Source organism: Megalops cyprinoides, chromosome 2 (genome assembly GCF_013368585.1).
Source record: "Megalops cyprinoides isolate fMegCyp1 chromosome 2, fMegCyp1.pri, whole genome shotgun sequence".
Classification (NCBI taxonomy): Eukaryota; Metazoa; Chordata; class Actinopteri; order Elopiformes; family Megalopidae; genus Megalops; species Megalops cyprinoides.
In genome coordinates, this window is record NC_050584.1 from 7,398,249 (window position 1) to 7,423,535 (window position 25,287).

Consider the following 25,287-nt stretch of genomic DNA (forward strand, 5'->3'; position numbering starts at 1 on the left):
CTTATGATACACTACGCGCTCAGCGGTCTCTCTCTACAGCAGCTTCAGCTCAACCCTGCGCCGAGCGGGTCTTTCTTGGCGCTGTAGCGTCGCTGAAACCTTCAGCCGGTTTCAGGTGCTGTGTCACAGAGACACCAGTCTGCGTACTTGAGTTGCGACATCGATGCTAGCCTGACAGAATCTCCATCGCTGCATCATTAGGATACTTTCACTGTTGTGCCGCATCGTTCTGTGTCTGTTATTTCGTTTGAGCTCGGGATGTGAAGCGGTTCACCCACATCGCCGCAATCCAAAATCGAATTGTTTGCCGAGAACTTGACCATCAAGGAAATTAGATCCAAACATCAAGCTAATTCAAAATGAACCCTCCATGTGCTCGTTGTGGGAAAATTGTCTACCCGACCGAGAAAGTGAACTGTCTGGATAAGGTGAGTGAAGTCTTACGTGTATTAACGACAGTAAAATGTATTTTTAATACAATTTTATTGGCATCCCAGTACGTTGCTCTTAGTTGGACGCCACTGGATGAGATAGCATGATACAACTTTCTGAAAAATAACAAAAGCTAGTTACTGATGACTCACTTTTAACTAGTTAAAATCTGTAAACGTAGTATTCTGTTCAATGGTAAACATCATTGTTTAGATTTTTGCATAATACAAACATATTAAAAGTTCTGAAATGAACACTGTCAAAACAGCTATTGTCTGCTTGATGTTAGTTATCTGCAACACAGGTTCTAGTCGTGTTGCTGACAACATACTCTTTGTGTACACTGTGTAAGTAACTACCTTGGATAGTAGTGTGGATTTCAAGTGAATGTAAGTTTATTTATCCTAATAGATGCGGGGTAATCCACCCCTTGTGGAGACAGACGTACCTGTTTATAGTTTATCTGTGATACGTTCTACGCTTTGCAGCTACGCCGAAAAGACGCTGTAACGAGACTTTTTTTTATATATTGATCTTGTCACATCACGAAATTGCAACTCCACTGTGAACAGGCAGTTGAACGCAATGCGAAAGCAGGTTAGCTCGCGCTAGCATGCACCCCAAAGACACGAAAATGCATAAGCTTTATTACATAATACTGAATTTTAATGATTTATAGAGCTGTCGCTATTTCTGCAAGCGTTTCTTCGTCTAATGAAAAAAAAAACATATGGAGATGGAGCGTGATGGTAACCCCACGGTTAAGCATTGCTGGTGACAGTAAAAGAAGATGGCAATCATGCGTGAAAAACAAACGACCACAAGATTGGCGAGCGTCCAGCACTTTGTAAAGGCTGATCGGTCACGAGTCATGAGTGACTTTTCGCTCTGTTTCACAGGCATCCATAATCTTATGAATAACTCTAATATGATGAATATAGACCATTAAGATTTCCTTCTGTGTTGAGATTATTTCTGCTGCCTGCTTAAACAGGCTTGTTACATCGGATGCGCCCTCGTCTTCTTGTTTATCAACGGAAATGACAATCAGCTTCTGAATGAGGAGAGCTCGGTCTCATTCAAAGTGCTCCCTCCCACGTTGTCTTGCCTCTTTGTCAAGCTAATATGCGCTTCACAACAACTGGACAGACACAGAAGAGCTTAAATGAAAAGTTGGAGGACAGGAGGGTAGAGATGGAAGGAACAGGAGTTCTGAAAGGTTTTGTGTGAAGTCCTGACAGATCAGTATGGTGTAATCCCTTGAATAGCTTACCAGAAGGGAACATGACCTTACTTAAGGTGAGAGTAATGTAATGACAGGCTGTCCAAGTCATTCCCTTGACCCACACTCCCCTCAAGATGTTGGTCTTTCAGCATTCAGCCACCAGTTGGTGACATCACAGTAAGTGCTCACTAGCTAAGCACTAATTTGTGTTGCTGCGGGGAGTAGGGCACTTTGGATGGATTTCAAATACAGACTGGGTGTCTCCCTGTTTATGTATAGGGAGTAAAAGTGATTTTGGATTTGTCTACTCATAGACACAATTGCAATTAGGAGTAGGTTACAGCTCAGTTCAGATTTACCTCTGCGGGATGAACCAGTGCTGTTGTAACAAAATTGCCAAAGTGCAGACTATATGTCTATTGTGAGAGTGGAGAAAACTGTCTACTACCAGAAGGGTTGGGCTGACAAGTGTTCGCTGCCTGACCATGCTTGCGTATGTATTTTTCCTTTTAGAAGATAGGCCACACTATAGGGAAGGTGGGGCAGCACGCTGAAGTTTCTGTAACGGTGCAGAGACTATGCTACAGCTCCTGTAGCACATTTAATATCAGCTGTGGTAGGTGAGAGGGCTGACTTTGCTCCCTGGGGACTGAGGAAGCTTTCAGTGTAATGGATGCAATCTGGAGGACCTCCTCATGTATTATAATGGATCCTCAGTGGCTGTGGGTTCCTTTGCCTATTCTGCATTATGACACCAGCCTGAAGCACATGACTGAGGCAGGACTCTTAGGAAGAGGGGCATTGTGGGACTTGAGCTGGTACTAAAATGACCATGTTGCAGCACTCTTTAATGACAGATAAAAATGCACAAAAACAGTAAATTAGAGTTGGTAACCAGTCTTAACAGCATTGTCCATTACATTGAAAGCGAACATACCTCTGTAGCTTTAGGAACCTCTTACATAATTTTGCAGCTGCCATCAAGATAGTGGGGCTGTCAATATACTAGATGGTGTTCAACTGTTTGCAGATTTTTTATGGGTCATCTAACAGCCTTCATGGTTGCTGTTTTACTTTTGATGAGCAATATGGGGTCACAATAAACAATGTGTTGCCTGTTACACTTAACGTGCGGAGAATGATTCAGACTGAAGTAGCTAATTGTTTAAGCAAACCAGAAGTGAAAAAATGGAAACTTTGAAAGTTACTGGATAAATCCATGAAGTTTTTAAATGGAGAAATCCTTTGTATCTGTTATGGCAGTCTTGGCTGTTTAAGAGCATTGTGTTTATTTTCTATTTCAGAACTGGCATAAAGGATGCTTCCACTGTGAGGTGTGCAAAATGACTCTCAACATGAAGAACTACAAAGGCTATGAGAAGAAACCCTATTGCAATGCGTAAGATATGTTCTGGAGTGCCTAGCAGTCTTGCAGAGGTGTGCTTGCATTTTAGGGCGTTTGCTGAGTGAAGTGAAATAGCACCCCCCCCCCCCCCCCCCCCCCATCACACTTGTGTCTGTTTAAATAGAATGGTGGAGATAGTGAGAAACAAAAGCATTAAAGAGGATATTCCTGTCTGCTGACCAAGAAGGGACTGCTGAATCCGTAGGACTCTGCAGTGGTATTTATGGCATGTACAATGATACAGCAAATTATTGTGAGAGTCAAAGATTTTGGGCCAATGAGTCAGAGTTAGCAAAGTACATGATCTGTCAAACTGACTGGTCCCATGTCCCATGACCATTGAACAGTAGTAGGGCTGGGTGATACAGCCATCGCGATATATCGATAGCTATCCCCGGTATGTGGCATTAGGTTTCTTCTTGTGTTTTTTTCCCTTTAGTTATACCTGATGCGGGAGCACACCTCCAAAGTTCAGTGAAATGCTTTCGGGGCAGAAAAAATATCACTTGTGTCTATATGTTGGTTAACGTACCTATTAGCTTTGAAAAACACATAGCATATGTTTTCACTCTTTGTCTTTGTAGCCATGTGTTTCTATCTACCACATGGAAGCAGCATAGGGCTGTTGCTGTGATATCAACATTGAATAGATATGACTTGAGTGGCATTTTTTTCCCTCGGAAGCATTTCACATGACCTTGGAAAACTGGAGGTGTGCTCCTGCATCAGGTATGACTAAAGCGAAAACAGTACAGGAAGAAATCTAACGCCGCATGCCGGGGATAGCTGTTATTGCACTAAAAATAGCTATTCGATATATCACAATGGCTGTATCGCCCAGCCCTTATATATATATATGTCAGATTTGCTTTTGTTGTGCATGTCACAGCATTGCAGATGGAAGCTTGTAAGAGCAGTATGCATATGAGAAAGGAAGCTACATCTTTCTCTCCCACAGCTGTGTGAGTTTCTGATTTTCATGTCTGCTGGCTGTTTTGTGTTAAATTTTCTCTGCAGTGCACTTGACATACATGTGTTGATTTGTATCTTCAGCCACATTTTCTTATATTCATTGCTGCAGTAGGCTAGGCGTTTCATATCTCAGGCGGATGATGAAAGTTAGTTTGATGTATATAGAAGATTTCAAATTGCAGTCTTATATCAACCAACATTACAAATGTTTTAGCCTCTCAAAATATAATCACAGTAGAGATTTTTGATCTGAGCAATTTTAGAATCTGTCAGATGCTTTCAGCTGGTCTTTTTTGTAATATTTCAAGAAAACTCTTAACTGTAACTTTGCTGTACTGACTGCGCGCGCTCACACACATACACACATATACACGCGCACACACACACATACTCAGAACAGCTTACATAGGTTTTTATGTTCACTATGTCATGTCTTGTCATAGATAACTGTACTCCATAATTACTATTGGGACTTTACCTTGGAGTTTATTAGTAATGATTCACATACTGTGGAATGTTTTGGAGTAATTTACATAAGCGTTGGGTCATCCCACACCAGCTCAATCTGTAGCTCGTCTGTCTCATTGTAAAAATGATACTCTTAACTCCCCTCAAATTTTCCCTTTCACACTACGACCAGGCAACGGTCAGACCTTGGCGATAAACAGCCCTATATGCAAATAAATCCCTTAGAGCTCATTTTCAATGTGACAGTATTGTTTAGTGCCTTACTGGAATCTTAAAAAATTAGTCTTTTTCAAGCTACTCTCTGGTCATAATATCCCTTTGGAAAAAAAGATATTAATTCTTATCATATTGGGCACCAATAAGCTGCACAAGATTAAACTATTAGAGTAAAATTTACAGTGGTTGAGCTATCAAAAGCTGCTTATGGCTGAGTTTGCATTCGATGACTTTGTTAAAAGTTTCCCAGTTACTTTAATTCTAATGATGGATGTTTGATTACTTTTATAATGATTGCTTTATGCTAATGCTTGATTTAATACTGGTAAACATAACTTGTAACTAAATTATTGTTTACTCAACCTAAAATCAATACCTTTGTGCATTTACTTCTCACTGTTTAGGCCATCATGTACATGTTTACTGACTGTACAAGTCCTCATTTATCATGGGCTGCTTCTAGTGGTTTCCCGAGGCTGACAAGATGATTGCCTTATAAACAATGTTGGATGGCTGTTGATGGCCTGCATACATAGGCCTGCAGCTAGTTAAACCTATAGGGCTACAAACTGCAGGGCATCCCCTGGCATCCCCTTACTTAATCAGAGATGCGTACATTCAGAAAACAGAAGATAAACGATTACCTACGAAAGGTCACTCTTCAGGCAACGCTGAAAATGTATCCTACACCATCCCTCTCTTCTCCTCTCTTCCCCTCTGATATTAACGTAATGGATTCTTGGGATAAATGGCAGTGACCATAAAGATAACAGAATAATTACCCCTCACAGAGTAGTAATTGATACCGTTGTAGTCTTAGTAATATCTTGTTTCATCTTGTAGCCATTTTAAAAGCTTGCAGATCACAACTGGGTAACCTTTCATTACAGTTTTCTGGATGCAATTTAAAAGTCATTATTGTGGTTTTGTCAGCTTATAAGAGAAGAAATACAGCAGGGACTATAAATATATTTCCCTCTTTGGCAGGAGATTGGTGGTGATATACTGCACAGGGCCCTGATGGTTGCAGGAAGAGACTATCTCCAGATTGCTCTGAACCTCTAATTCATTACACACACACTGCAGGAAAATCTCCCTTTGGCTTAGTGTTAAACCTTTTAAGATCTCCTTGTCTGTCTGGTATGACGGTCTTTAGATTTTTGCTCTACTGACAAGATTCAGTTCAAAATGATAGTCTAAGTTTGAGTCTGAAAGGGCCAACTCATGATGTATCTGTCACAGGTAAATAAAGACATGAGGAAACTGTAGAGATCATACTCAGCAAATATGCCTTAGTAGATAGGAAGTTGGGGGGGGGGCACGGTGTTGGCATCAGAGTGAACTGGTTTTGCTGTGCAGTTTGGAAGAAGGTTCTATGATGTCACCAGACCTGGTGTGGGGGTTCATGCCAAGGTTATTGTTTTGCTGGAGACTTCTACACTTCCACCCCTCTGCAGTCCAGGTTCAGAGAAACCTTTCCTTAATCCCTTGAAGATGAAAGGAAAAACATGAGAGGATAATATAAAGCAAATTATCAGAGCTTCGCTAGTGTTCTTCGATCTCAGAACTGCACCCCCCCCCCCCCATCCTCCACCCACGTTCAGGTCCCTGACGGCTCTCTCTTTCCTTTCTTTTTGTTTTGCAGTTCATTTTCTACCTCCTTCTTCTGCTGTCTCACGTGTGTTTGCTTTGTTTGAAACTTTTGGGATATAGAAGATGCCCCCTAGGTCCTCAGAAGGGTCCTAGTGGACCTTATACCTTGCTGTCATCCGGAGACCAGAAGCAGACAAAATCTGCTATTTTGGTTGAACCTTATTGGTCTAACCCTCTTACTGTAGGGGTTTTGTGCATAGCCAGGTAAGGTAAAGATGAAGGAGAATGGGTCGACTGATGATGATAGTCTGTCCTGGGGCATCAGTTATCGCTGTGAGTGGGTGTTCTCTACCAGCCTACTGCATAACAGCTGCACTGTGGTCTCTATGGAGTAGGAGAACTTAGAAAAGATAGTAGTTACAGCAGCCTTGTGGTCTTCTTGCAGTAAGGAACTTACTAAAGGCAACAGTTCTAGCATTTTTGTGGTCTCATTGGAGTAGGAAACTTACAAAGGACCTGAGTAATAGCAGTCTTTTAGTCTGCTTGGAGCATGAAAACTTACATCAGTAGAGACTAGTCCATAGTTAGGCCAATAATGTGATTTTTTTACGGACATTAAATTCTTATTGTTGAAAATGTTCTCCAAAGTGTCCTTAATTAAAGCTGGTGCAGACGAGGCCATGCATGTCACACACTGCTAAAGGCCAATGAAAGGCTGTGCCCTGGCTCTCTCACACCATTAATTTTTAACAATTTTGTTTCAGTGAGAAATTAGGACACACTCATTCTTCTGGAAGGTGTTTTTCTGTTGTGTTTTTATGACAGCAGATGCAATCCACATACAGACAAATACATCCCAATAAGTGGCTAGTACCATCTGATTTTGCAATGTATTCCTATCATACTGTGTATTGTTGCCATCTGGTACCAAAGGTATGAGAGTCAGCTAAACAAAGTCTTTCTAGAAAAGAACAATAGATCCTGTAGAAGGAAACGTCTTGTGGTGAAGTAGTAAAGGTTCATCTGAACACAAGGCACACACATAAAAACAATAGGCTATATTACAGGTTAATTATGTATGAGTAAACACATTGTTTCGCTCTGCTTAAACCTATGCTTAATCAGTTGCTTGTTCCACCAGTGGAAAGCAAAAGAATAGTAACAATAATCATGATATTACCTTGAAATGATGTTAAAAAAAGCAGTCTAGTGGTTTTTACTCCTTGTTTAAACTTCTGCTAAGACCACTGCAGTTGAACCTTCCTGTTAATTGGACTGGTGTTTATGACAACAAGGAACTGCTGCATCATTCAGTTCTATCAGGATTGACTAAAGTGGAATACTAGCTTCAGACGTAACTGCAGTGCCTGCCTCCTCGTGCAAAGAAGGTGGGTGTAGCTCCCTGTTGGTGGTCACCTTAGGAAGCAGCAGGCATGTGCCTGCACAGTGCAATTCCAGGAGTGGTCAGCCGGCAAAACTCGATTTAATCCACGTTCCGTTGTGTTAAGCATTCAGAGGACTTCATCGGAGATTACGAGACGGTGTTTCATGTCAGCAGGAGGGCTGGGGAAAAGGCAAGGTCAATTACGTGTCAGGAAAGATGAAGTGTTCATTCTTGCTTTTCTGCTGGCTCTGTGTGCTGCTGGCTGGAGTGAAAGTGCCTGAAGTGGGGCACGTAGTTTGGAAATGTGACCGCTCAGTCCGAGTAATGCTGCGAAGGCTGAACTTTTGACCTGTCGGCGTTGCTGGTGTTATTTAGTGCAGTTTTTCTCCGTGCAGTTACACAGACTGTGTTAATGCGGAATGTGGTCAGATTAATTAGGATGTCCTTGGAGTAAATACGAGATGTTATGTTTCTGAATTCGTGTGGTTCCTGTGTTTGTATTGTTTGACTGAAGGAGCTTTTTTTTAAATTTTACAGCTCACTGTTTTTGATTTTGCCTATTATAATTTGTAATACAGCCTCTCTTGAACAAATCTTATGTAAAGTAGATCATTTACTGATTAGTATTTCAAAATAAATGTAGCCAAAATGTAAACGAAATGAAATGGCTGAAAACTCTTTTACTAGAGTATTAAGAGACTACTTTAATAATTGTATAAAGATGCCATAATATGTTCCAGGCACATATGAGGCAAAATCCAACACATCCTGGCAGTTAAAAACCCAGATTATAATACATGCTGGATTCTTATCAACAAATGCTGTATCTACCTTTGGGACAAAATGAAAGAATAAACAAATCTAGAACAAACTAAGCAAGTGAATATTGATCTGCCACTAGCAATAGATCACAATATCTCCTCGGTGAAATCAAAATTTGTGCATAGTTGTGCAAAGCCTTCACCTGTCCCATCAAAACTGAGTTATATTACTAATATGTTTTCTTTTAGTTAAAAGTTTGTATTAAATGTGTTTACGAATCCTTGTTTGTCTTTCGATTTACTACAACAGATCTCACTTCATTGGCTTTGCTGAAAAACAGTTGATTACATTTGTAATTGTCTAATTGTTGTAGGCAAGCTATTGGTTAATAAACCACATCTGTTTACCCTGTGAATCAATGCAGAGCAGGTGTACTTTTCATGGGTTTATCTGTGCTTTACCTCTTGAAATGCTGGTCTGGTTTTATGATGTTTTAAAATAAGTGATTTGATTTTTGCAGAATTTTTCTCCTTCTGTTAGTTTTTATGTCTGGTAAATTGGCAGCATCGTTAGGGATGTATTTCATTGGCCTTGCTAAGGTAATCTATGTTAATATATCAACTAATGCAAAAGGAATGTTTTTAAAAAACTGTATTTACTATAAAACTGTATTGACAATCCCTGAGCTTTCTGATGGTTGTTAGAAATTAGATGGTTTGCAAATAAACACACATCACAAAATTTGACATAAGATACAATGTTTGTAAAATGGATTTTGACATACATTAAAAAAACATTCCTCGAGTATTATTTCATATATTCTAACGTGTATTCATGTTTTTGTGAGGTTCTTAATATGAAAGTGGCTGGATATCCACTGAATAAATAAGTGCTGGTGGGAGTGATTTAGCCAACTTGAAATCAGGATGGCTTGAGCCCTCATTAAAGTCTTCAGTCAACACAAAAGCAGCTAATGGTATGAGAGTGAAAGCCGTACACTGATTTGTCTGTTTTTGTGGAATGTGGAAAGGGAAGGAGAAAAGGTGATTTCAAATAGGGCTGGGCGATAAAACCATCTGGAAACGGGATCGCGATAAAATTTATGTCGATAACGATGATAAGCTTTGGACATTTTTACTCGATATGGACAGATCTAACAGCCTATCACACAGCAGAAATAAAACAGCGATAACAGCCAGTCAGTCTGCAGTTTGTGGCTTGCAAAGTATACGCCCATTTCCTACTGCAAAGCATTGTTTGAGCTGCCAGCGGTGAAGAAAGCTCTGGAAACGAGGAAAAAATTAAGTGGAACCAGCGAGGGCCACAAAAGCGACAGTGAAAGTGAACTCGCGTTACATTGAAAATTCCGTCCATGTTGCGGTTTGTGGACTCGTCAACGTTCAGTGAAAACATCTGTTTTGACAGCTTGTGCGCTAAACATTGCCTAATGTGACAGGCAATGTCGTGAGTGGATAGGTAGCTGGCCTGTGTATTTGACACGCTGAGTTAGGAGAGTGCAGTTCTGTCCTGTGATTGCCCTTGCACAGGTCAGCTAGCGCTGGCGCTATCCTGAAAGACAGGTCATGTTCCGCTATAAATGCGGACTTAATGATTGCACACGCGGTCTTGGATGGATGAAGCGGCAGCAGGTAGTGGCCACAGCTCCCGGTAACGTTGACATATATCGAAGAGTCCGAACAGCTGCTTTGTGTGAGGGATCTGTATCGTGCCGAGACAATACCTTTTGCCGCTTGTCCCATACTGTATTTTTTTCGAACACACGGTGCAAAGCAGCTCCCGGGCTCGTTTAATTTGTGACAACATACACCGAACGTTTGTCCGTCATTACCATTTTCATCTAACCAAGCCTATCGCCATTTATCGCGTGGGCCGGAGATCTTTAACCCATGCATATCGTGATAAATATCGATATTGATCAATATGGAAAAAAATATTGTGATCAAATTTTTTGCCATATCACCCAGCCCTAATTTCAAATAGAGGAAAATTGACACACCGGGAACTGTATGTTGCTGGTCGTTTTTTATCTGATTGTGGCTAATTTCCAAGTGCAACTGGGGCCCTGCAGTCTGCTTTGCTCTTAACTTTGAACAACAATTGTAAGAAAAATAATCATAAGATAATTAATTTTTTTTTATGAAATACATACATAAATACATAAAGTTGTCATTTATACAAATAAAGCAATCTACATAAATTGCTATGTTATAGAATAAAATGGACAACAATGAACAATTGCAAATTGTCTGTTCCAATGTTGTAATAGACCCTGTTTAATCCAGTATCGCTCAACTTTGCTTGTTTAGTGTTAAATGAATTTAAGCAAAATTGATACGTGGTTGGGTTTAACAGAAAACACTACAAGACAGCCAATATTTCAAAAGAAAAGAAAGAAAAAGCTAAACCAATCATAATTGTCTGTGAAGATAAAGAAAGTCCATTCCTATAAAGGACACCGCATGGGATGGATGACATCATGAAAAATGATGGATTTTTGAAGGGTAGACGGTAACTTTGCAAGGTGGCCGTTGAAAGTGCCAGTTCTTCAGATGTAATCCTGGCTGCTTTCAAGCAGAATATCAGAAACACTGTAAAGGTGCTGTGAATTTAAAAGGCAAGATGAGGATTAGCACATTATTCAGAGGTCATCTGTATTTTAACCTCTTAACCCCTTAGCTATGAATAAATTAATCTATTAAAAATACCAGCTTTGCTTTTAATCACATTGGCGTCTATTAAAGTTACACATTGTCCCGGCTAACAAATTTCAGATGGAAAGGTTGACGGGATTAGATCGCATTTAATTTCAATGATGGCATTTGTGAGCTGCGCAAGAAATGACCGGCTGTGTTTGGTATTTGAGTTCACTGCGCACACAGCATTGTGTGTGCACTGCATTGCATATACTTTACATTTGCTTCTCACCCTCTAACTGTAAGCCATGTACTGTATTTGCTGTATATTTTATGCAGCAGCCACTTGCAAACATAGTGGTGTTTAAAACACAAAACTGGTGCAAGGCAGAAATGCTGAAAGGCGGAAGGCCACATTTAGTGCATCTAAAAAGGGGACACCTGGGGCAGGAGAGCAAAATGGTAAATGGAAATGAAGAACAACCGAAGGAGGGCTGTCATTGGAAATAAAGCATAGTGGCGCAGCTTTGTTGTGGAAAAGGGCCCCTGGCAACATGTGTTGTCCCAGTCAGAGGTGGAGGCTGTGGAGCATGCTGGGGTCAGAATTGTGAGCTCACGCTTACCCACGAGGGAAGACAGCAGGCTTCGCTGAAGCTGACATGATTCCGGACAGCAGAGCCACACATGACGTTTCCCTGTGGCCGGTCTAGCGGAAGAGATGTTGACCTCGATGGGAGACCCGCGGAATAGCGACCATGGAACATGGCTCTTTGGAATTGTTGGGATTATCAGCCCCGTTGTGTTTCAGCCATGTCACCACACCACATTGTTGAACAGTAATGTGTGTCATGTGAAAAGCTGCTTCTGATTGTTTGAATGAATAGAGCCCCCAAAAAGAACCACACATGTAAACATGTACATGTAAACAAATAGCTGACACTAGAAGTATTTACTTTTTATTGTTGTAGAAGCTTTACTAACACAGCGGTTAGTAGTGGCCTGTGTTTGGTCCTCACGTTTCATGTCTTCCTCTGAAGTGTTCCAGCCTCAGTGAAAAGAGATGCCTGGGAGAGAATGCAGTCTGACTGACAGATGTCATGTGACATCTTTTACAAGTGTGACAGCTACAAGTAATGCTGTTGACCCTTTTTAGTGACATAACAATATGGCACATGCTCAGAAGGCATGCTGTCACTCGATCAGTGAGGGGCCCTCTTTGGGAAAGAAAGGAACTGTTGTTCTGCAGCAGCGATGGACAGGGAGACCAGCGCAGTAATCTGCTTCTAACACACTTTAGACAGCTGTCGTTCGTGAACTTGACAGGGGGTTGAGTTGTAACCTGTTTAACAAGACAGATAATACATACTTTATTTATTCAGTGTGCCTTTTAGATTATAAAACTGTTCAGAAAAGCCTACTTACCAATACATTAGATGAATGCTTTTTGTAGAGAGAAATTTACTTGGATAGTGCAAATACTTCAGAATCAATATCAGTTCAAGCCTTTGGCAGGTGTTATTCCTATAGATAAATGGCACCGTCAATATAGCAATCTAGCAGGTGACTATTACAGAAACAGGCATGCTAACACAAGTGTATATCTAAATTTATGTGAGTGTGAATAAAGTGAATAAAATGGGCATCAGTGGTACCTGCAGTCTTGGGAAGGCCTCCTGTAAAGAGGTGGGGTTGAGGTAATTTGGAAAAAAAAAAACAAAACCAGAGATGAAATCATGATGAAATTTCAGTTGTTATAATCATGGATTTTGGTGTGTGATCATTGTAAAGGTCAGGAGTAGTCCCAGGTGCTACTCACAAATGTGTACACACACATGTGCATGCACACATCCATGCACATGCGTGAACATTCGCATAATCTGCACACACTAAGGCATACAGAGAAAAACACAAAACAGGAACAGAGTAAATTGCAACAAAAACAGCATAACCATTTAACATCCATCAGAATAGATATTTCAAGTAATGGCTTGAATATAGTGATGGGGGAGAGTGTGTGAGTTGGCCTTGAGGGACAGAGGAGGGTTGGGTGTGGTGTTCATGCCATCCTCTACTGGCAGCCAAACAAGAGGACCTCCCTTTTGTCTGTTGCCATGGTGTGCTGAATGACCTGTCCTCATCTCTGACATCAGAGAACCTTTCCGTCCGGAAAGCAGATAAACCAAGAATAAGACCAGCACAGTGCTGGGAGTGTCTCCTACCAACATCAGCATAATACAGTTGCAGAACAATACACTGTATGCTCAGATAGCACATTGAAAGACTTCGCTATCTACACAGTGATAAATGGTCCGGAACACACACAGGATGTTATAGTTTTTAAATAGAAACAGTTTGAAAGGCCGTGGTTTATATTTAGGCCGTCAATGCTATGATAACCAAATTCTTAAATGATGGAAATCAAGTTGCTTGAGCTCGGATTGTATGGATGGGTTGTTAATACCTAATTAGCATTTCCATGGGCAGAGGGATTTGTGTTTCAGGGAATTAACAACACACACAAATATAAGCTGCTGAAGTAAATTTAATAATGTTTTGCATAATTAAGCAAAGCATTTTAGCATATACAATTACCTCTGATGTGAAATATGTCTCATAATCCTGAAGTCCTGATTATTTGTGTCAAACAAACAAATGGCAAACAAATTTGATATAGCTGGTAGGTATATTTTGTGAAACCTAGACAAATGAACTAAACTGTACAACAAGTAGTTTAAGTAGCTATTCTTCACAAGCCATATTTTATAAGTGTATGTTTTATAAGTGTATGTGTGGGCTTAGGCACCAGGTGAGGGGGCTGTAGGTAATAGCCATACAGTAACCACTAACGAGTTGCTGTAGGTGTTTTTGGAATCTTAAGCTAAAGATGGAGATTTTTTCTGTAATATTTTACCCCAAACATATCATAATGCTCACATATCACGTATCCTGAGGGCAAAGCTTGCTGACGGCAGTGCTGAGTGGGTGTTGACGGATTGCCCCCAGCCCCAGTACTGTGCCTTTAGGTTGTGTGGGGAGACACAGAGCCAGGCCCTTAGGTGATGTTGCTGTCTCAGCACCTCGGGCCCCACCTTAGCTTCCCATCTGATGTGAAAACAGGTGCACCAATAACAGCAGCTTTGTCAATGCTCACCTGCTGTACCTGGCTACCAATTAGGACCCCCACTTTATAATGCCATGGTCTGTCTATAATGTTTTTACCAACCCATCATGACAGATTCAAGAAAATTACACAGCTTTTGGCTGGCTTCTCATGGACCTTTTGACTTTTATAATGGCTTTTAATGTTTCGGTAGAGATGTGTTTTCTGGCACCTGTATGCCCCTGCTTAGGTGATGCTGGTATAGATTTGAGTCTAATTTGTAGATGTGTAATGGGATATTTTGAACTGGAACGTACATTAGAGAATATCACCAATGAAATGTATGCACTAGTCCTCTGTGGTCACCCTTCATCATACAGTGCCCAGCATTCTAGCTCGTCACAGCAGCTGCTGCACGGGGCTGTGAATTCCTTAACAATCAAGTAAATTGTGTTGATCATTCTGAGTCTCCCATCCTCCTCTCTGTCCTTCTGCCCCGATGTTGATGGAGGAAAGGAAGAACAGATAGAATAATAATGCGGTTGTTTAGCAGACTGGGCAAGGGTGGCTGTAGGTTTTAATCTCAGGTAGGGCAGTGATGCCATAGCTGTAAGCAAGAGCCTTGGATTGCTCCAGTGATCATCCAGCTGGATAAATGGAGACCATCCAAAATTCATGTTATGTAAGCCATCCTGCACGAGGGCATTTGCCAAGCAAATAAATAATGCGGCACTGCAGAGTAACAAAAGGCTTCACGCATACTTATAAGACAATGTGTGGGAACAGCATGATGTGCATGAGAGGGTATTGTGGCAGTGATGGCTGTTACTGCATCAGACTACAGTCCTATGGGCCTGCTGTGCCTTCATCTGACTGACGCATGCTCACGGACTTCTGAAAGCCATCTGGCCCGAGGCTATTAATTTCTCACATGTGGGAGTCACACAGAGCAGGGTTAAACTCTCGACTTGGCCCTGCAGAGCACGCTTTAGTCAGGCCATAGGTCCCCATAGGTCGTCCCAAATGATCAAAGTCCGGATTTGGAACTGGGAGCCTAACAGCACTTTGATGCACACATGAAGATCCATCTTACGGTACCAACAGGCATAGACTGAGTGGCATATACTGGTAAGACCGTTTGAGGGTAGGCGTAGGCATAAATCAGGAATCCTGCTTGGGTCCTGTCTGTCTTTGCTTTTCTGTAAAGCAAATGTAGCTTGGCTTTGTTTTGCTTGATTGTGTAAATGCTTATTATCTAATGAGACTCTGTTTAATGACAGAAGAGCCCATCACTGTTAGCTGTATTCATTTTTACCAGATACAAATGCTCTGAAAATGAGAGTGCAAGGTGTGGGAGAAGAAAAGAGTTTACGCTTATTTCTACTCTCTTAAACCAGCCAAGTGTGTGTCCGGTCAAGCTGGGAAAAGGGGTTTCGAGTGTGGAGAGACATGAAAGCGATTCAGAGCCGCCCCACTCCGCTCCACCCCTCAGCAATAAATGTGCTTCCAAAATAGTTCCTCTCAGAGAGGAACTCCCGTTGATGCTTTCTCAGGGTTGAGACAGAAGTGGTTGAAGGCTGTTGCCATGGCTACCGGACTTTTTTGACATGCGGAGTTATATATGGCCGACATTTCATGTGCAACCTAAGTACCAACCATTGATAACTGTAAAATTAATTTGAACTACCATACTGCTCATAATGTGTCATTTTTAGGATTGCATAGGTTATTAATAGCACTCTTGTACTCTTCAACAAGGTGCTTCAGTTGTGTAAATGTGTTCCATGATTTGAGAGTAAATTTGCATCAGTGTTTCAGATACAGCTGTTACAGTGGAACAGATAGATCTTTGAATATCCTGTAAAATATTAACTCAACTATTTGAATACTTGTAATACAGAATACAGTATATATCCTCAATATTTTTCTGTGATCACACCCTAGAAAGCAAGCCACCTGGCACAAAATATGTCTACACACAGATGAGAAATCATTTACAGGTGTAGTACATTTTTCCTGGCTTGTGCCAAAAGACAGTGTTATGCTGGAGGAATAGGACAAAAGAGTTTGTGGCATATATGGATTATTGGCATAGCTTTTGGTGCATTGTAGGCACAAGGTACAAGGCACATACATTGTGCAATACTTAATGAAAACCTAAGAGTAGTTTAAAGGGGGAAAGTTTTTATTTATTTATTTTTTTACCAGGTACACCACATACCATATATCTTCCATTTTAGTGTTTCTTAAAAAGTGAGGATGTTTCCACTGTTCTTGTAGTTCTTATACTGGGATAATTGGGACTGATTTGTGTCAGTGGATCAAACCTCATGCTTTATCATTTGCATTTTTAATTAACTCAAATAGAACATTTATTGCATCCCTAGTTTCAGCTGAATGTGTAGATACTGTTGACAAATCAAGGTTCTAATGTAGAGTTGATATCCACAGAATGTGGTACTACAATGCTGTGCTAACACATGAATTAGTGTAGTGTAAAGTGGCTGCATTCTCTTCCCGAGGTGTCAGTAAGCTTCCAAGTGAAGCATTCAATCAGTTGCTGAGCTCAAGCTCCTGCAGGTATATTAGTCAATTACCAGGCTTCAGCTCCTACAAGTCCATCAGTGGATTGGTGGGCCCTGAACTGACACCACCACATGGCAAGTATCTGGAGTAACTGTGGCTGCCATCCCTCACCGAAATACCACCACAGAAAAGTCACATTTTAATGTTGTCCAGGCATCTGCTCCTGACCGTGTAGATAAGCTGAACAATGCGTCATTCTACTGGAAGAATTTAACGTCTTTTGTGTGTGCTTGCATTTCCCTACATCCCCATGGGAAATGTGCCATGTCCCTACACCTGATTTCATGTGACTGTTATCCAGTCTCCTTAGGCATGGCAGTGATCCTGAGTAAAGGAGAGGAGGAGATCCCTCCTGTCTCTAAATTCTACTCTGCTTCTCGGGTTCCTTGGGGGCAACAATTACAGCTGGTCATGTGATGATTTCATATACAAGAGATAGCCTCCACCTCCACCTTTATAAGGGCTCAAGCCAACTCAGGCCTTCTTCAGCTTTACCTTTACCTTCATTCTGTCCTCTCTATAGTATCCACTATATTCTGTCTAGTCTGTTGCAGCCGTTAACTTTTGCACTGTTGTCTGCCTCATCTCTGAATTCTCTGTACTGTCACGCTTTCTTCCAGACTGACATGCGCTTTGAGGCGGTTTTCTTTGTAGAGGCATGTGTAAGACCTCTAGTACACTGAAGTGAGATACCGCCAGCTCCACACTGCAACTCTCAGAACACTAAGCTTGTGTAGAATGCACTCACCTGCCATGTCTGTGTCCTAAAATTACAGTTGAGGCCCTTGTGTTTGGATGCAGTCAGTGTGAGTCACCCCTGTTCATTCACTCTTGCAGATGCGTTGGCACACGTTGATATTTGATGTGTCATCAGATTGTCTGAAACACACATTGTGACAGATTTCATTTTGCTTTAAGGCTGTGTGCTGTGCTTGGCTAAGGTTCAGTACTCCCTTCATCTGCCAGGTGGGTTTGAAGCCAACCTGTGAGTCATGCAGCAATAGGTTGAGTAACCTGCAAACCTCTCTCTGCCTTTTTTCACAGTATAGAAATTTTCATGGAAAAACAGTAAGCCTCCTCTTGTGCCTTGGAAGTGACCATAAATTTACTCATGAACTTCTGCTTTGAGTGTCTGAAATGTTGCTATTTCCTCTACCCTATTTACGTTAAGGAATTTAACCTTGGGCCCCATGTGGGCTTAAAAGCCTGAACCACTTTGGCCGTCAAGCTGGCAAGTCAGGCAAATTCAGTGTGCCAAACAACCTACATTTATTAACACAGGTGTCTCAAGTGTAACCATCAAGGTAAACTACTACCTGAGTGCCCTTCATTCATTGACCCTCAGTGTTGATGGCGGCTGAGCACTGACAGCAGAAGTGAAGCACACAGGTGACATTCTTGGCAATGGATCAGACACCGCTCGTCAAGGACGAGGAGTCAATTCCAGCATTTGAAGTGCAGAGCCAGAGGTGAAATTCAGAAAAACGGAATTCCTCAGTTCTACTATGCATAGGTTGTTCTGCATAACGTGTCTCACAATTTGAGGTAAAAACAGGTGAGACCTTACTTTGTCATGCTTTAGCGGGTGTGATGCCAAACAAAATTACTGGGCTTCTCTATCAGGTATGAAGGTGAGGAACGTGGTAGATAAATGCTGTACTCTGTCTCTTGTTTTTTTTTCTGTTATCGATCATTCAGCGTTGTTGACCATCTTTTTTCAGATGAGCATTGTTGTGTGAATTTACTGTTAATGAGAAACACATGAAGTAAAAATGATTGAATATTGCTTTGTTTTCACAACCCCTTTTTCTTTTAATAGTTGACAAGTAGAATGAACAGTGCTTGACAGAGACTCCTGTGTATTACTTCAGGCAATTTTATTTTTGTTTTGACGTAATTTGTAAAAGTTACTCACATATAACTAAACTGAACAGGAGTGAGAAAAGCATTAATTAACATGCTTGGAAATATTCACTGGCACTGGCAAGTGGCACTGAAGTGAAACTACATGTTCAAATTCAGCCAGACATCCATTGTATTTTAAAATGGTTTCTACCAGTTTCACTGATCCTGTAATATCATACATACAATATACATGTTCTTGTAGACTCAATAAGTGACATTACACTAATTACTCTACCTTTAGCCTTTCACTGTCAGTATATAAATCACAGACTTGAACAGCGAAGACCAAAACTAATTTGAACCACTAACTGTGTAAGGTTTACCAGCCTTTATCAGTGTTGAGAAAGCCCAAAGCAGGCAGTGGTTTACATCAACAGTAGTGGGTATGCGGTAGTGGCCGTTAAACTGCCCTTACATGCTCCGGGAGAGGCTGTTTCTTCCACACTGTTCTCTGCCCGTACTGCAATGACAGTCATAGCTAATGAGTCTTAGCCAGCGGTCAGTAACAAATTAACCTCACGGTACCGCTCGTGTCCCTGCAGTGTCTCCTCTCCCTGCCAGTTTGTGAGTAGAAACTCAAGGCAAATTTCCCATCACTCTCCCTATGGAGCACCTCACTCATGTGTTTAATAGTGCAGAATTCTAGCAGTAAAATAGCAGTCCCTCGTTAACGAAATCATTAATTAACGCAAGACTTCATTTTTGGTATATACACATTATCATGGGTTCGGAGGCATGCTGAATAAATGTAAAAGATTGTCTTTGTTACAAGAAACATAATGTATCCTTAATCTTGTTTTTCAAATTAAGGACAGACAGCTTTGCTCATGGATTTAATTCAGCCCTTGGTGTCTGACCACATTTATTGCCCAGAGACTTTTTTTTAGATCAGTCAGTCAGTTAATTAACCAGCCAAGAGACTGGTGTCCACACCAGGTGAAAATAAACAGAGGAAATTGATCAGGGCAGCTACATTTCACAAGGTTTAGAACTGCAAACCATGCAGACAGCCCTAAACTAATATCACTGTGTTCTCCTCATAAAGAAGGAATATTGCACTTGTGACAATCTAATAAATGCACATCTCCTGCACTGTTTTTAAATGATAACTAATGAGGCATGAAGCTTCTCACTCATCTGAACAGAGTTTAACCGGCTGGGGTGGACCTCTGGGCTGTTCTCAGCATAGCCAGATGTGAAAATTGCACCTCTCTCGGTCTGTGCCCCATAGTTCTCAGCTTGAGTGGATTATTGTGCTGCAGACATAAGGTTAACTGAAGGAACTCCTACTTAATGCGCACTCTTCTGCTTTCGGTCAGGTCGTTTTCTGTCTCTCGGTCATCACGTGAAAATGACTGTTCTGGCCACAGGAACTGCTTGTTTTCACTCTTGGAGATGGCTGGAGCTTTAACCCTTCATTTCTTTTTTCTCTTCAAGTGAAAGGTAATAAAGTGTCAGTTTGATTCCCCACACACTCCATTCAAAAGAGACACGTTTGTTTTTTCGAAGAAGATGAAATGATTTTTTTTACTCCATCTGCTTTTATATACCTCAGGTTCTAGAGGTTTACAGAACTATTTGAAGGCTAAAAAACAAGCTTTGCAGACCTGAAATAAAATGCAAATCAAAACAAACAGAATGACACAGGGAAGAAGTGAGGGCCTCGCTCACCCTAGCTGAATGTTTTTGGGAAGGAGCCTTTTTGTTTCTGTTCAGGGATAAATGCCTTATTGTGCTGCCTGTTTTGGGCAAGGAAGAGGTACCTTGGCTGCTTCATGAGTGCACGGCATCCCACAGAGTGGCCCATTGTTTCTGGGAATTAAGTTGTGGGGCCCAAACAAAGTGTCCAGAGTTGCTAGTGGAGACACAGTGCTGCTGGTGTGTAACTCCAGGCCCAGGGGAGAGAGTCAGACGAACAGAGCTCTTACAGAGACTCCTTCTCCAGACTGTGTGGCCCTCCAAAACAGCGCCACATAATATAGAGGCATCATGCCGGGATTCAGTTACAGACATGGAGCACTGTCGTGTTTTCAATAGATCTTCAACAATTTAGGGTGGCCCGCAGTTAGTAGCTATTCACTTGGCAATTGTGGTAGTTAGTAAATTATTTTATATGTTAAACTGCTTACAGTGATTTCCACATTCTAGTGTATACTGAATTCCAACAAAACCAGTCCCTTCTGGGTAAAGGAATTGCTAGCAACTTAATTTTCAGCAATCAACACACCTTGTAATGCAGGTCGTACTGCAAACCCCTTGAACTGTTACAGAAATTTCAGCTGATAGTTACAAATCACCTTTTTAAATCCAAGGAGCCATTTTCTTTTCATCAGACTTATCAAACAGTAATAACTGTCATTGAACATAAATAGATAAAGAGAATTAACTGTTTAATGATATTAAAATCTGTTTTTTTAAGCAATAAATTAGCATGTTAGCCAGTGTGTTTCCCAGGAGAAACAACAAAACAGGAGGGTGCTGGGAGATGGCCTTGAAATACGCGAGAAACGGGAGTGTTGGCAGGTATGCCCCTACCTAGTGCTCCACTGTTATGCTGAAGTCTTACACAGACTCAATACGCAATATACAACATTTCATGGACGCAAGCCAAGGCAATTAACTAGGCTATACACGCTTTGCACACACATCACCAAGGCTTATATCGTTAACATGACTTAGCAATTTGGAAAAATATGTGTTTAGTGCCTAACGGAAATAAATGTCATTGTTTTATTCACTGAAGTCTTGTCACTGAATCATTGGATGAAGAATGTGCTTTATTCATTGAAAACCTGTGCAGATCTTTTCACAACTTTTCAATCATTGCAATGAAAAGCAAATACATTATTTTGTGTTTATTTTTCATACAAAGTGGGATGTAATGTCAGCCCTATGTTGGAGACAATGCAGAAATTTGCTGTGATTTCAAAACTGGATTACTCAACAATGCTTTATCGCACGGTTAAACAACTAGTATCGGAAAGGGTAAGTTCTGCTGTTTATTTTTATGTGTGGTACATTGTGAAGCAATAGGGACTTCGCGACTTATTAAACCGAGAAGCAGGAGTGTGAAAATGGGTGGAAAAATTAGTAAAGATATTACTTTGCAGAAGTTTGATCTGTCTTCATAACGTGATTACTTCGGTATGTACAAATATGTGACTAGCATCATTACAAAGCTCCGGTTCCGCTCTTTCTTGTGATATGTGTTCCTTATCTATGCAATGACGAGTTCATGAGTAATTCAAACAAGAGTAATGGTTGTGGAGATGGACACAGAGCTGTATGCAGGTTTGATGTAAATTCAAAATTATTTTTCTTGCCAACACGTTGCATAGACAAGCAAGTAGCATCGTTAGCGATGAATACTTCGTGAGCAATTCAGCTGAGAAGAAGGGATGTGAATTTGGACACAGGCTGTGTCTGTCGGGCTTTAAGGGTTAAAAGACATTTTTAGTGACAATTGCAAGTGAAAAATAATTTTGAAAAATTTTTCCAGAGACCCCCCAAAAGTTTGCTGTTGAGGCTTTCAGGGGGTTTCAAGTGTCAATCAAGGGGTCTCTCGGGGGACCCCCCGAAACCCCCCCCCCCCCTTTTTGCACCCTGATGTTAGCATAAACATTACTAACCTATAAAGAATATGTTTTACAATATATGGCCACATACGTTTTATCTGATAAAACATCTATAAAATCACATTCATTAAAATGGAGGCAATTAATACAATTTTTGAACGCATGTTGCATATTTTGTCACGTGTCAAAATATTTTCCTTAAGTTTTCGATATGAGGAGAGCAGGCCCCAGGGCTCATTCGTCACCTCACATTTACAAGCAGAGACAACAATGAGTCAGTGCTACAACCTTTTGCAACGGGCAGAACTCAAGGAAATGATGATGTCACTGGTTCGTAAGGCTTGTGATTGTACACTCGGGGCAGTTCTATTTTCGTTCCGTTTGTTGTGTTATTTTCAGTATCCTTTATAGTCATGAAGGCCTGAGAACAATTGAGGCTTTTTTACACAGGAAGGGCACAGATTTCTGAGTGGTTTGTGCCTGTGGGAGGTTTTTGTAGCATTCCCATTTTTGTGAATCATGTGCCCATTGCCTTTTTTACACACTTTTAATGCATTTACTAATTGATGTCCTTCATAAACTATCCTTTTGTCTCGCCTTCATCTCTCATGGTATGGTTTTGATTTTAATAACATTCTAGTCATAGGAAATACAGTAGAAATACATCCTCACTAGGACTCAAAAGACTAGTCTAGATTCCATTTATATTTAATTTTATAGATTTCAGCAGTCTTTTGGGGTTCTCTGTTTTTGTTGTTCATAAGTAGGCACACTTTTTCCCTGATTTCATGCATATGACTTCTTGTACATTTACATTTATTTATTTAGCAGACGCTTTTATCCAAAGCGACTTACAAAAGTGCATACAGTAAGTACAGCTTGTACACATAACAAGGTGTTTATGCTAGGTTAACACTACATTATACTTGTGTTTAAAACTTGGTTAAAACTGTGTCTGTGGTGGGGGACTCTGCTTGTGGGGATGGAATGTCACCACAGTGAACAAGCTTGTGTAGACAGTGATAGGGTTGCTACCTATTAATGTGACTCGAGGCATTATGCTTTAGCCTTGGCTTCTGTCACTTCAATGACATTTTTCCCATGTGGGCAGTAAAAAGAATCAAAATAGCCATTGACATTACAGATAGTGATGGCTGGATGTTCCCTCCAAAATGTGGGCTACATTTGTCACCAGCCATTAACATTGAACAATAGTGAATGGAGATTGTGAATACACTGGTGTCACTATTAAACCTATCCATCAGGCTTGATGTTTTTGTGTTTTTTTTTCTGCTCAGACGCAGTGTCTGTTGACAAGGCTGCAGTGCACAATGACACCAGGGTTTCTTCTCCAGAAAGACTGTGAAGCACCCTGCTGCTGCCCTGGCAGAAAGAATCCTCCCGTTAGAAAGCGTGAAGTCAGCAGAGTTCAGACTGGCTGTCTCATTTATCGCCCTGAGTGGACAGGACAGAGGGCCCATTGTCACCGCTGCCCTGGAAATTTCCGTCCCAGGTCAACGTGCTCACTGGGCTGTTCTGTGGCTGTGACTCTTGGGTACAGATGGTCCGCAGGCAGCACTGCTGTGTCACCTACTGCACAGGTTAGCCTGTTGGGTACAATCTGCAGTGAAGCTCCTGTGTGGAGCTAAATGTCTCTGGTATTGTGTCCTTTATTCTGCCCATGGTTTTTTCAATGAGGTTTTTTAATTAAGTGAGTCAATAATGTAAGTCTAGCCTGTAGGGACAGTCATGGGAGAGGGCCTACAAAATCTTCTGAAGACGTTTTTTGAATGTGGTCAGGTTGTGTCACCAAGTAGCTTTTCAGAACTTTTCACATAATACATGAATCCCCACAAACTGAGGAACAGAGGCTGTTGTAATTGTGTAACTTGAGAACCACCTTATTTAAATGTTTGAATACACTGGGCACAGACATTCACCTAGTCAACAGGACATGCTGCCATCAGGAACATTAATAGGGTAGTAGTTATAGACTACAGTATATTGACTAATCTTATTACACAGCTATGTCTTTACAGATCTGTTTTTGTTAGAGGAAATAAAGCTTGTTTTAAAGTACCAAAGGCTGTTATGTCTGAGAATGTTCAAGATTGACCTTATGTTTATCATTTCATTTTACAGAAACTTGATATTATTTTATTTTACTTGATGCAAGGTTTTTAAGGATTAAGAAAGGACTCCCAAGGACAGTGGAATATATCAAGTACACACCAAATCACTGGCCCTAACAAGGCAGATTTATAGATCATTAGTATCATCTATGAAACCAATTTCCCTGGGTTTTACTGTCTCACAGAAGCACCTGAGGTGCCTTTTAATAGAACAGGAATGAAAGAGAAGCAGGTTTAGGGACATGAAAGGGATGAGATTATTATTATTTATTTGCTGAGCAGACATCTAAGGTGAGTTTTCTGTATTTTTCTGTTATACAGCTGAATATTTCTTGAAGCTATTCTGGTAAAGTGTCTTGCTTAAGCTCAGACCAGCCCACCTGCAGATGTCTGGATGGAAGCTCAGTCTCTTTACCACACTTCACCATTGCCCTCTGGGTCACACCACATGGGTCATAAGATGAAAATATTACGTAAACCCAAGGCAATTTTGCACAGAAATGTGCAGCATGGTTCTGTGGAACTGTAGTTGTTGTGCTCTAACATGAGTAAACCTGTCACCTGTGACCTCCTCTGACCCTGTGGGTATGACAGCGTTGTCAGCCTCATACAGCTCAGCAGTATCCCCAGCTGAAAACAATGTGGTCTGTGTTATCAACGAGCAGTAACAAGTTTCCTTCAGTGTTGTCAGTGCTTTTGTCCCCTTCAGGTACATTGTGTGGCTGATCACTGTATGTAACAAAATTCTTCCATATTTGCATTGTCACTTAATGTTACAGTGTTGTAATTTAGGCCAGGCTGTGCAACAATGCCCCACAGTGAAGGCATTGCACCTCCCTGCCAACATTCCCTCCTGAAAGGTTGGAAAGGACACGTCC

The 25,287-nt window shown here is 41.0% G+C and overlaps 1 protein-coding gene across 2 annotated transcripts in view; it reads left to right on the plus strand.

Annotated features, from left to right (window-relative positions):
* The first annotated feature begins 331 nt into the window (after positions 1 to 331).
* nebl (nebulette) overlaps positions 332 to 25,287 on the plus strand; it is a 101,631-nt gene continuing 76,675 nt past the window's right edge. For both annotated transcript variants that reach the window (XM_036555169.1, XM_036555161.1), the window contains exons 1-2: positions 332 to 428; positions 2,962 to 3,056. In XM_036555169.1, coding sequence (XP_036411062.1) covers positions 360 to 428; positions 2,962 to 3,056 — 164 coding nt within the window. In that variant the 5' untranslated portion in view covers positions 332 to 359. The remainder of the gene's footprint in view (positions 429 to 2,961; positions 3,057 to 25,287) is intronic.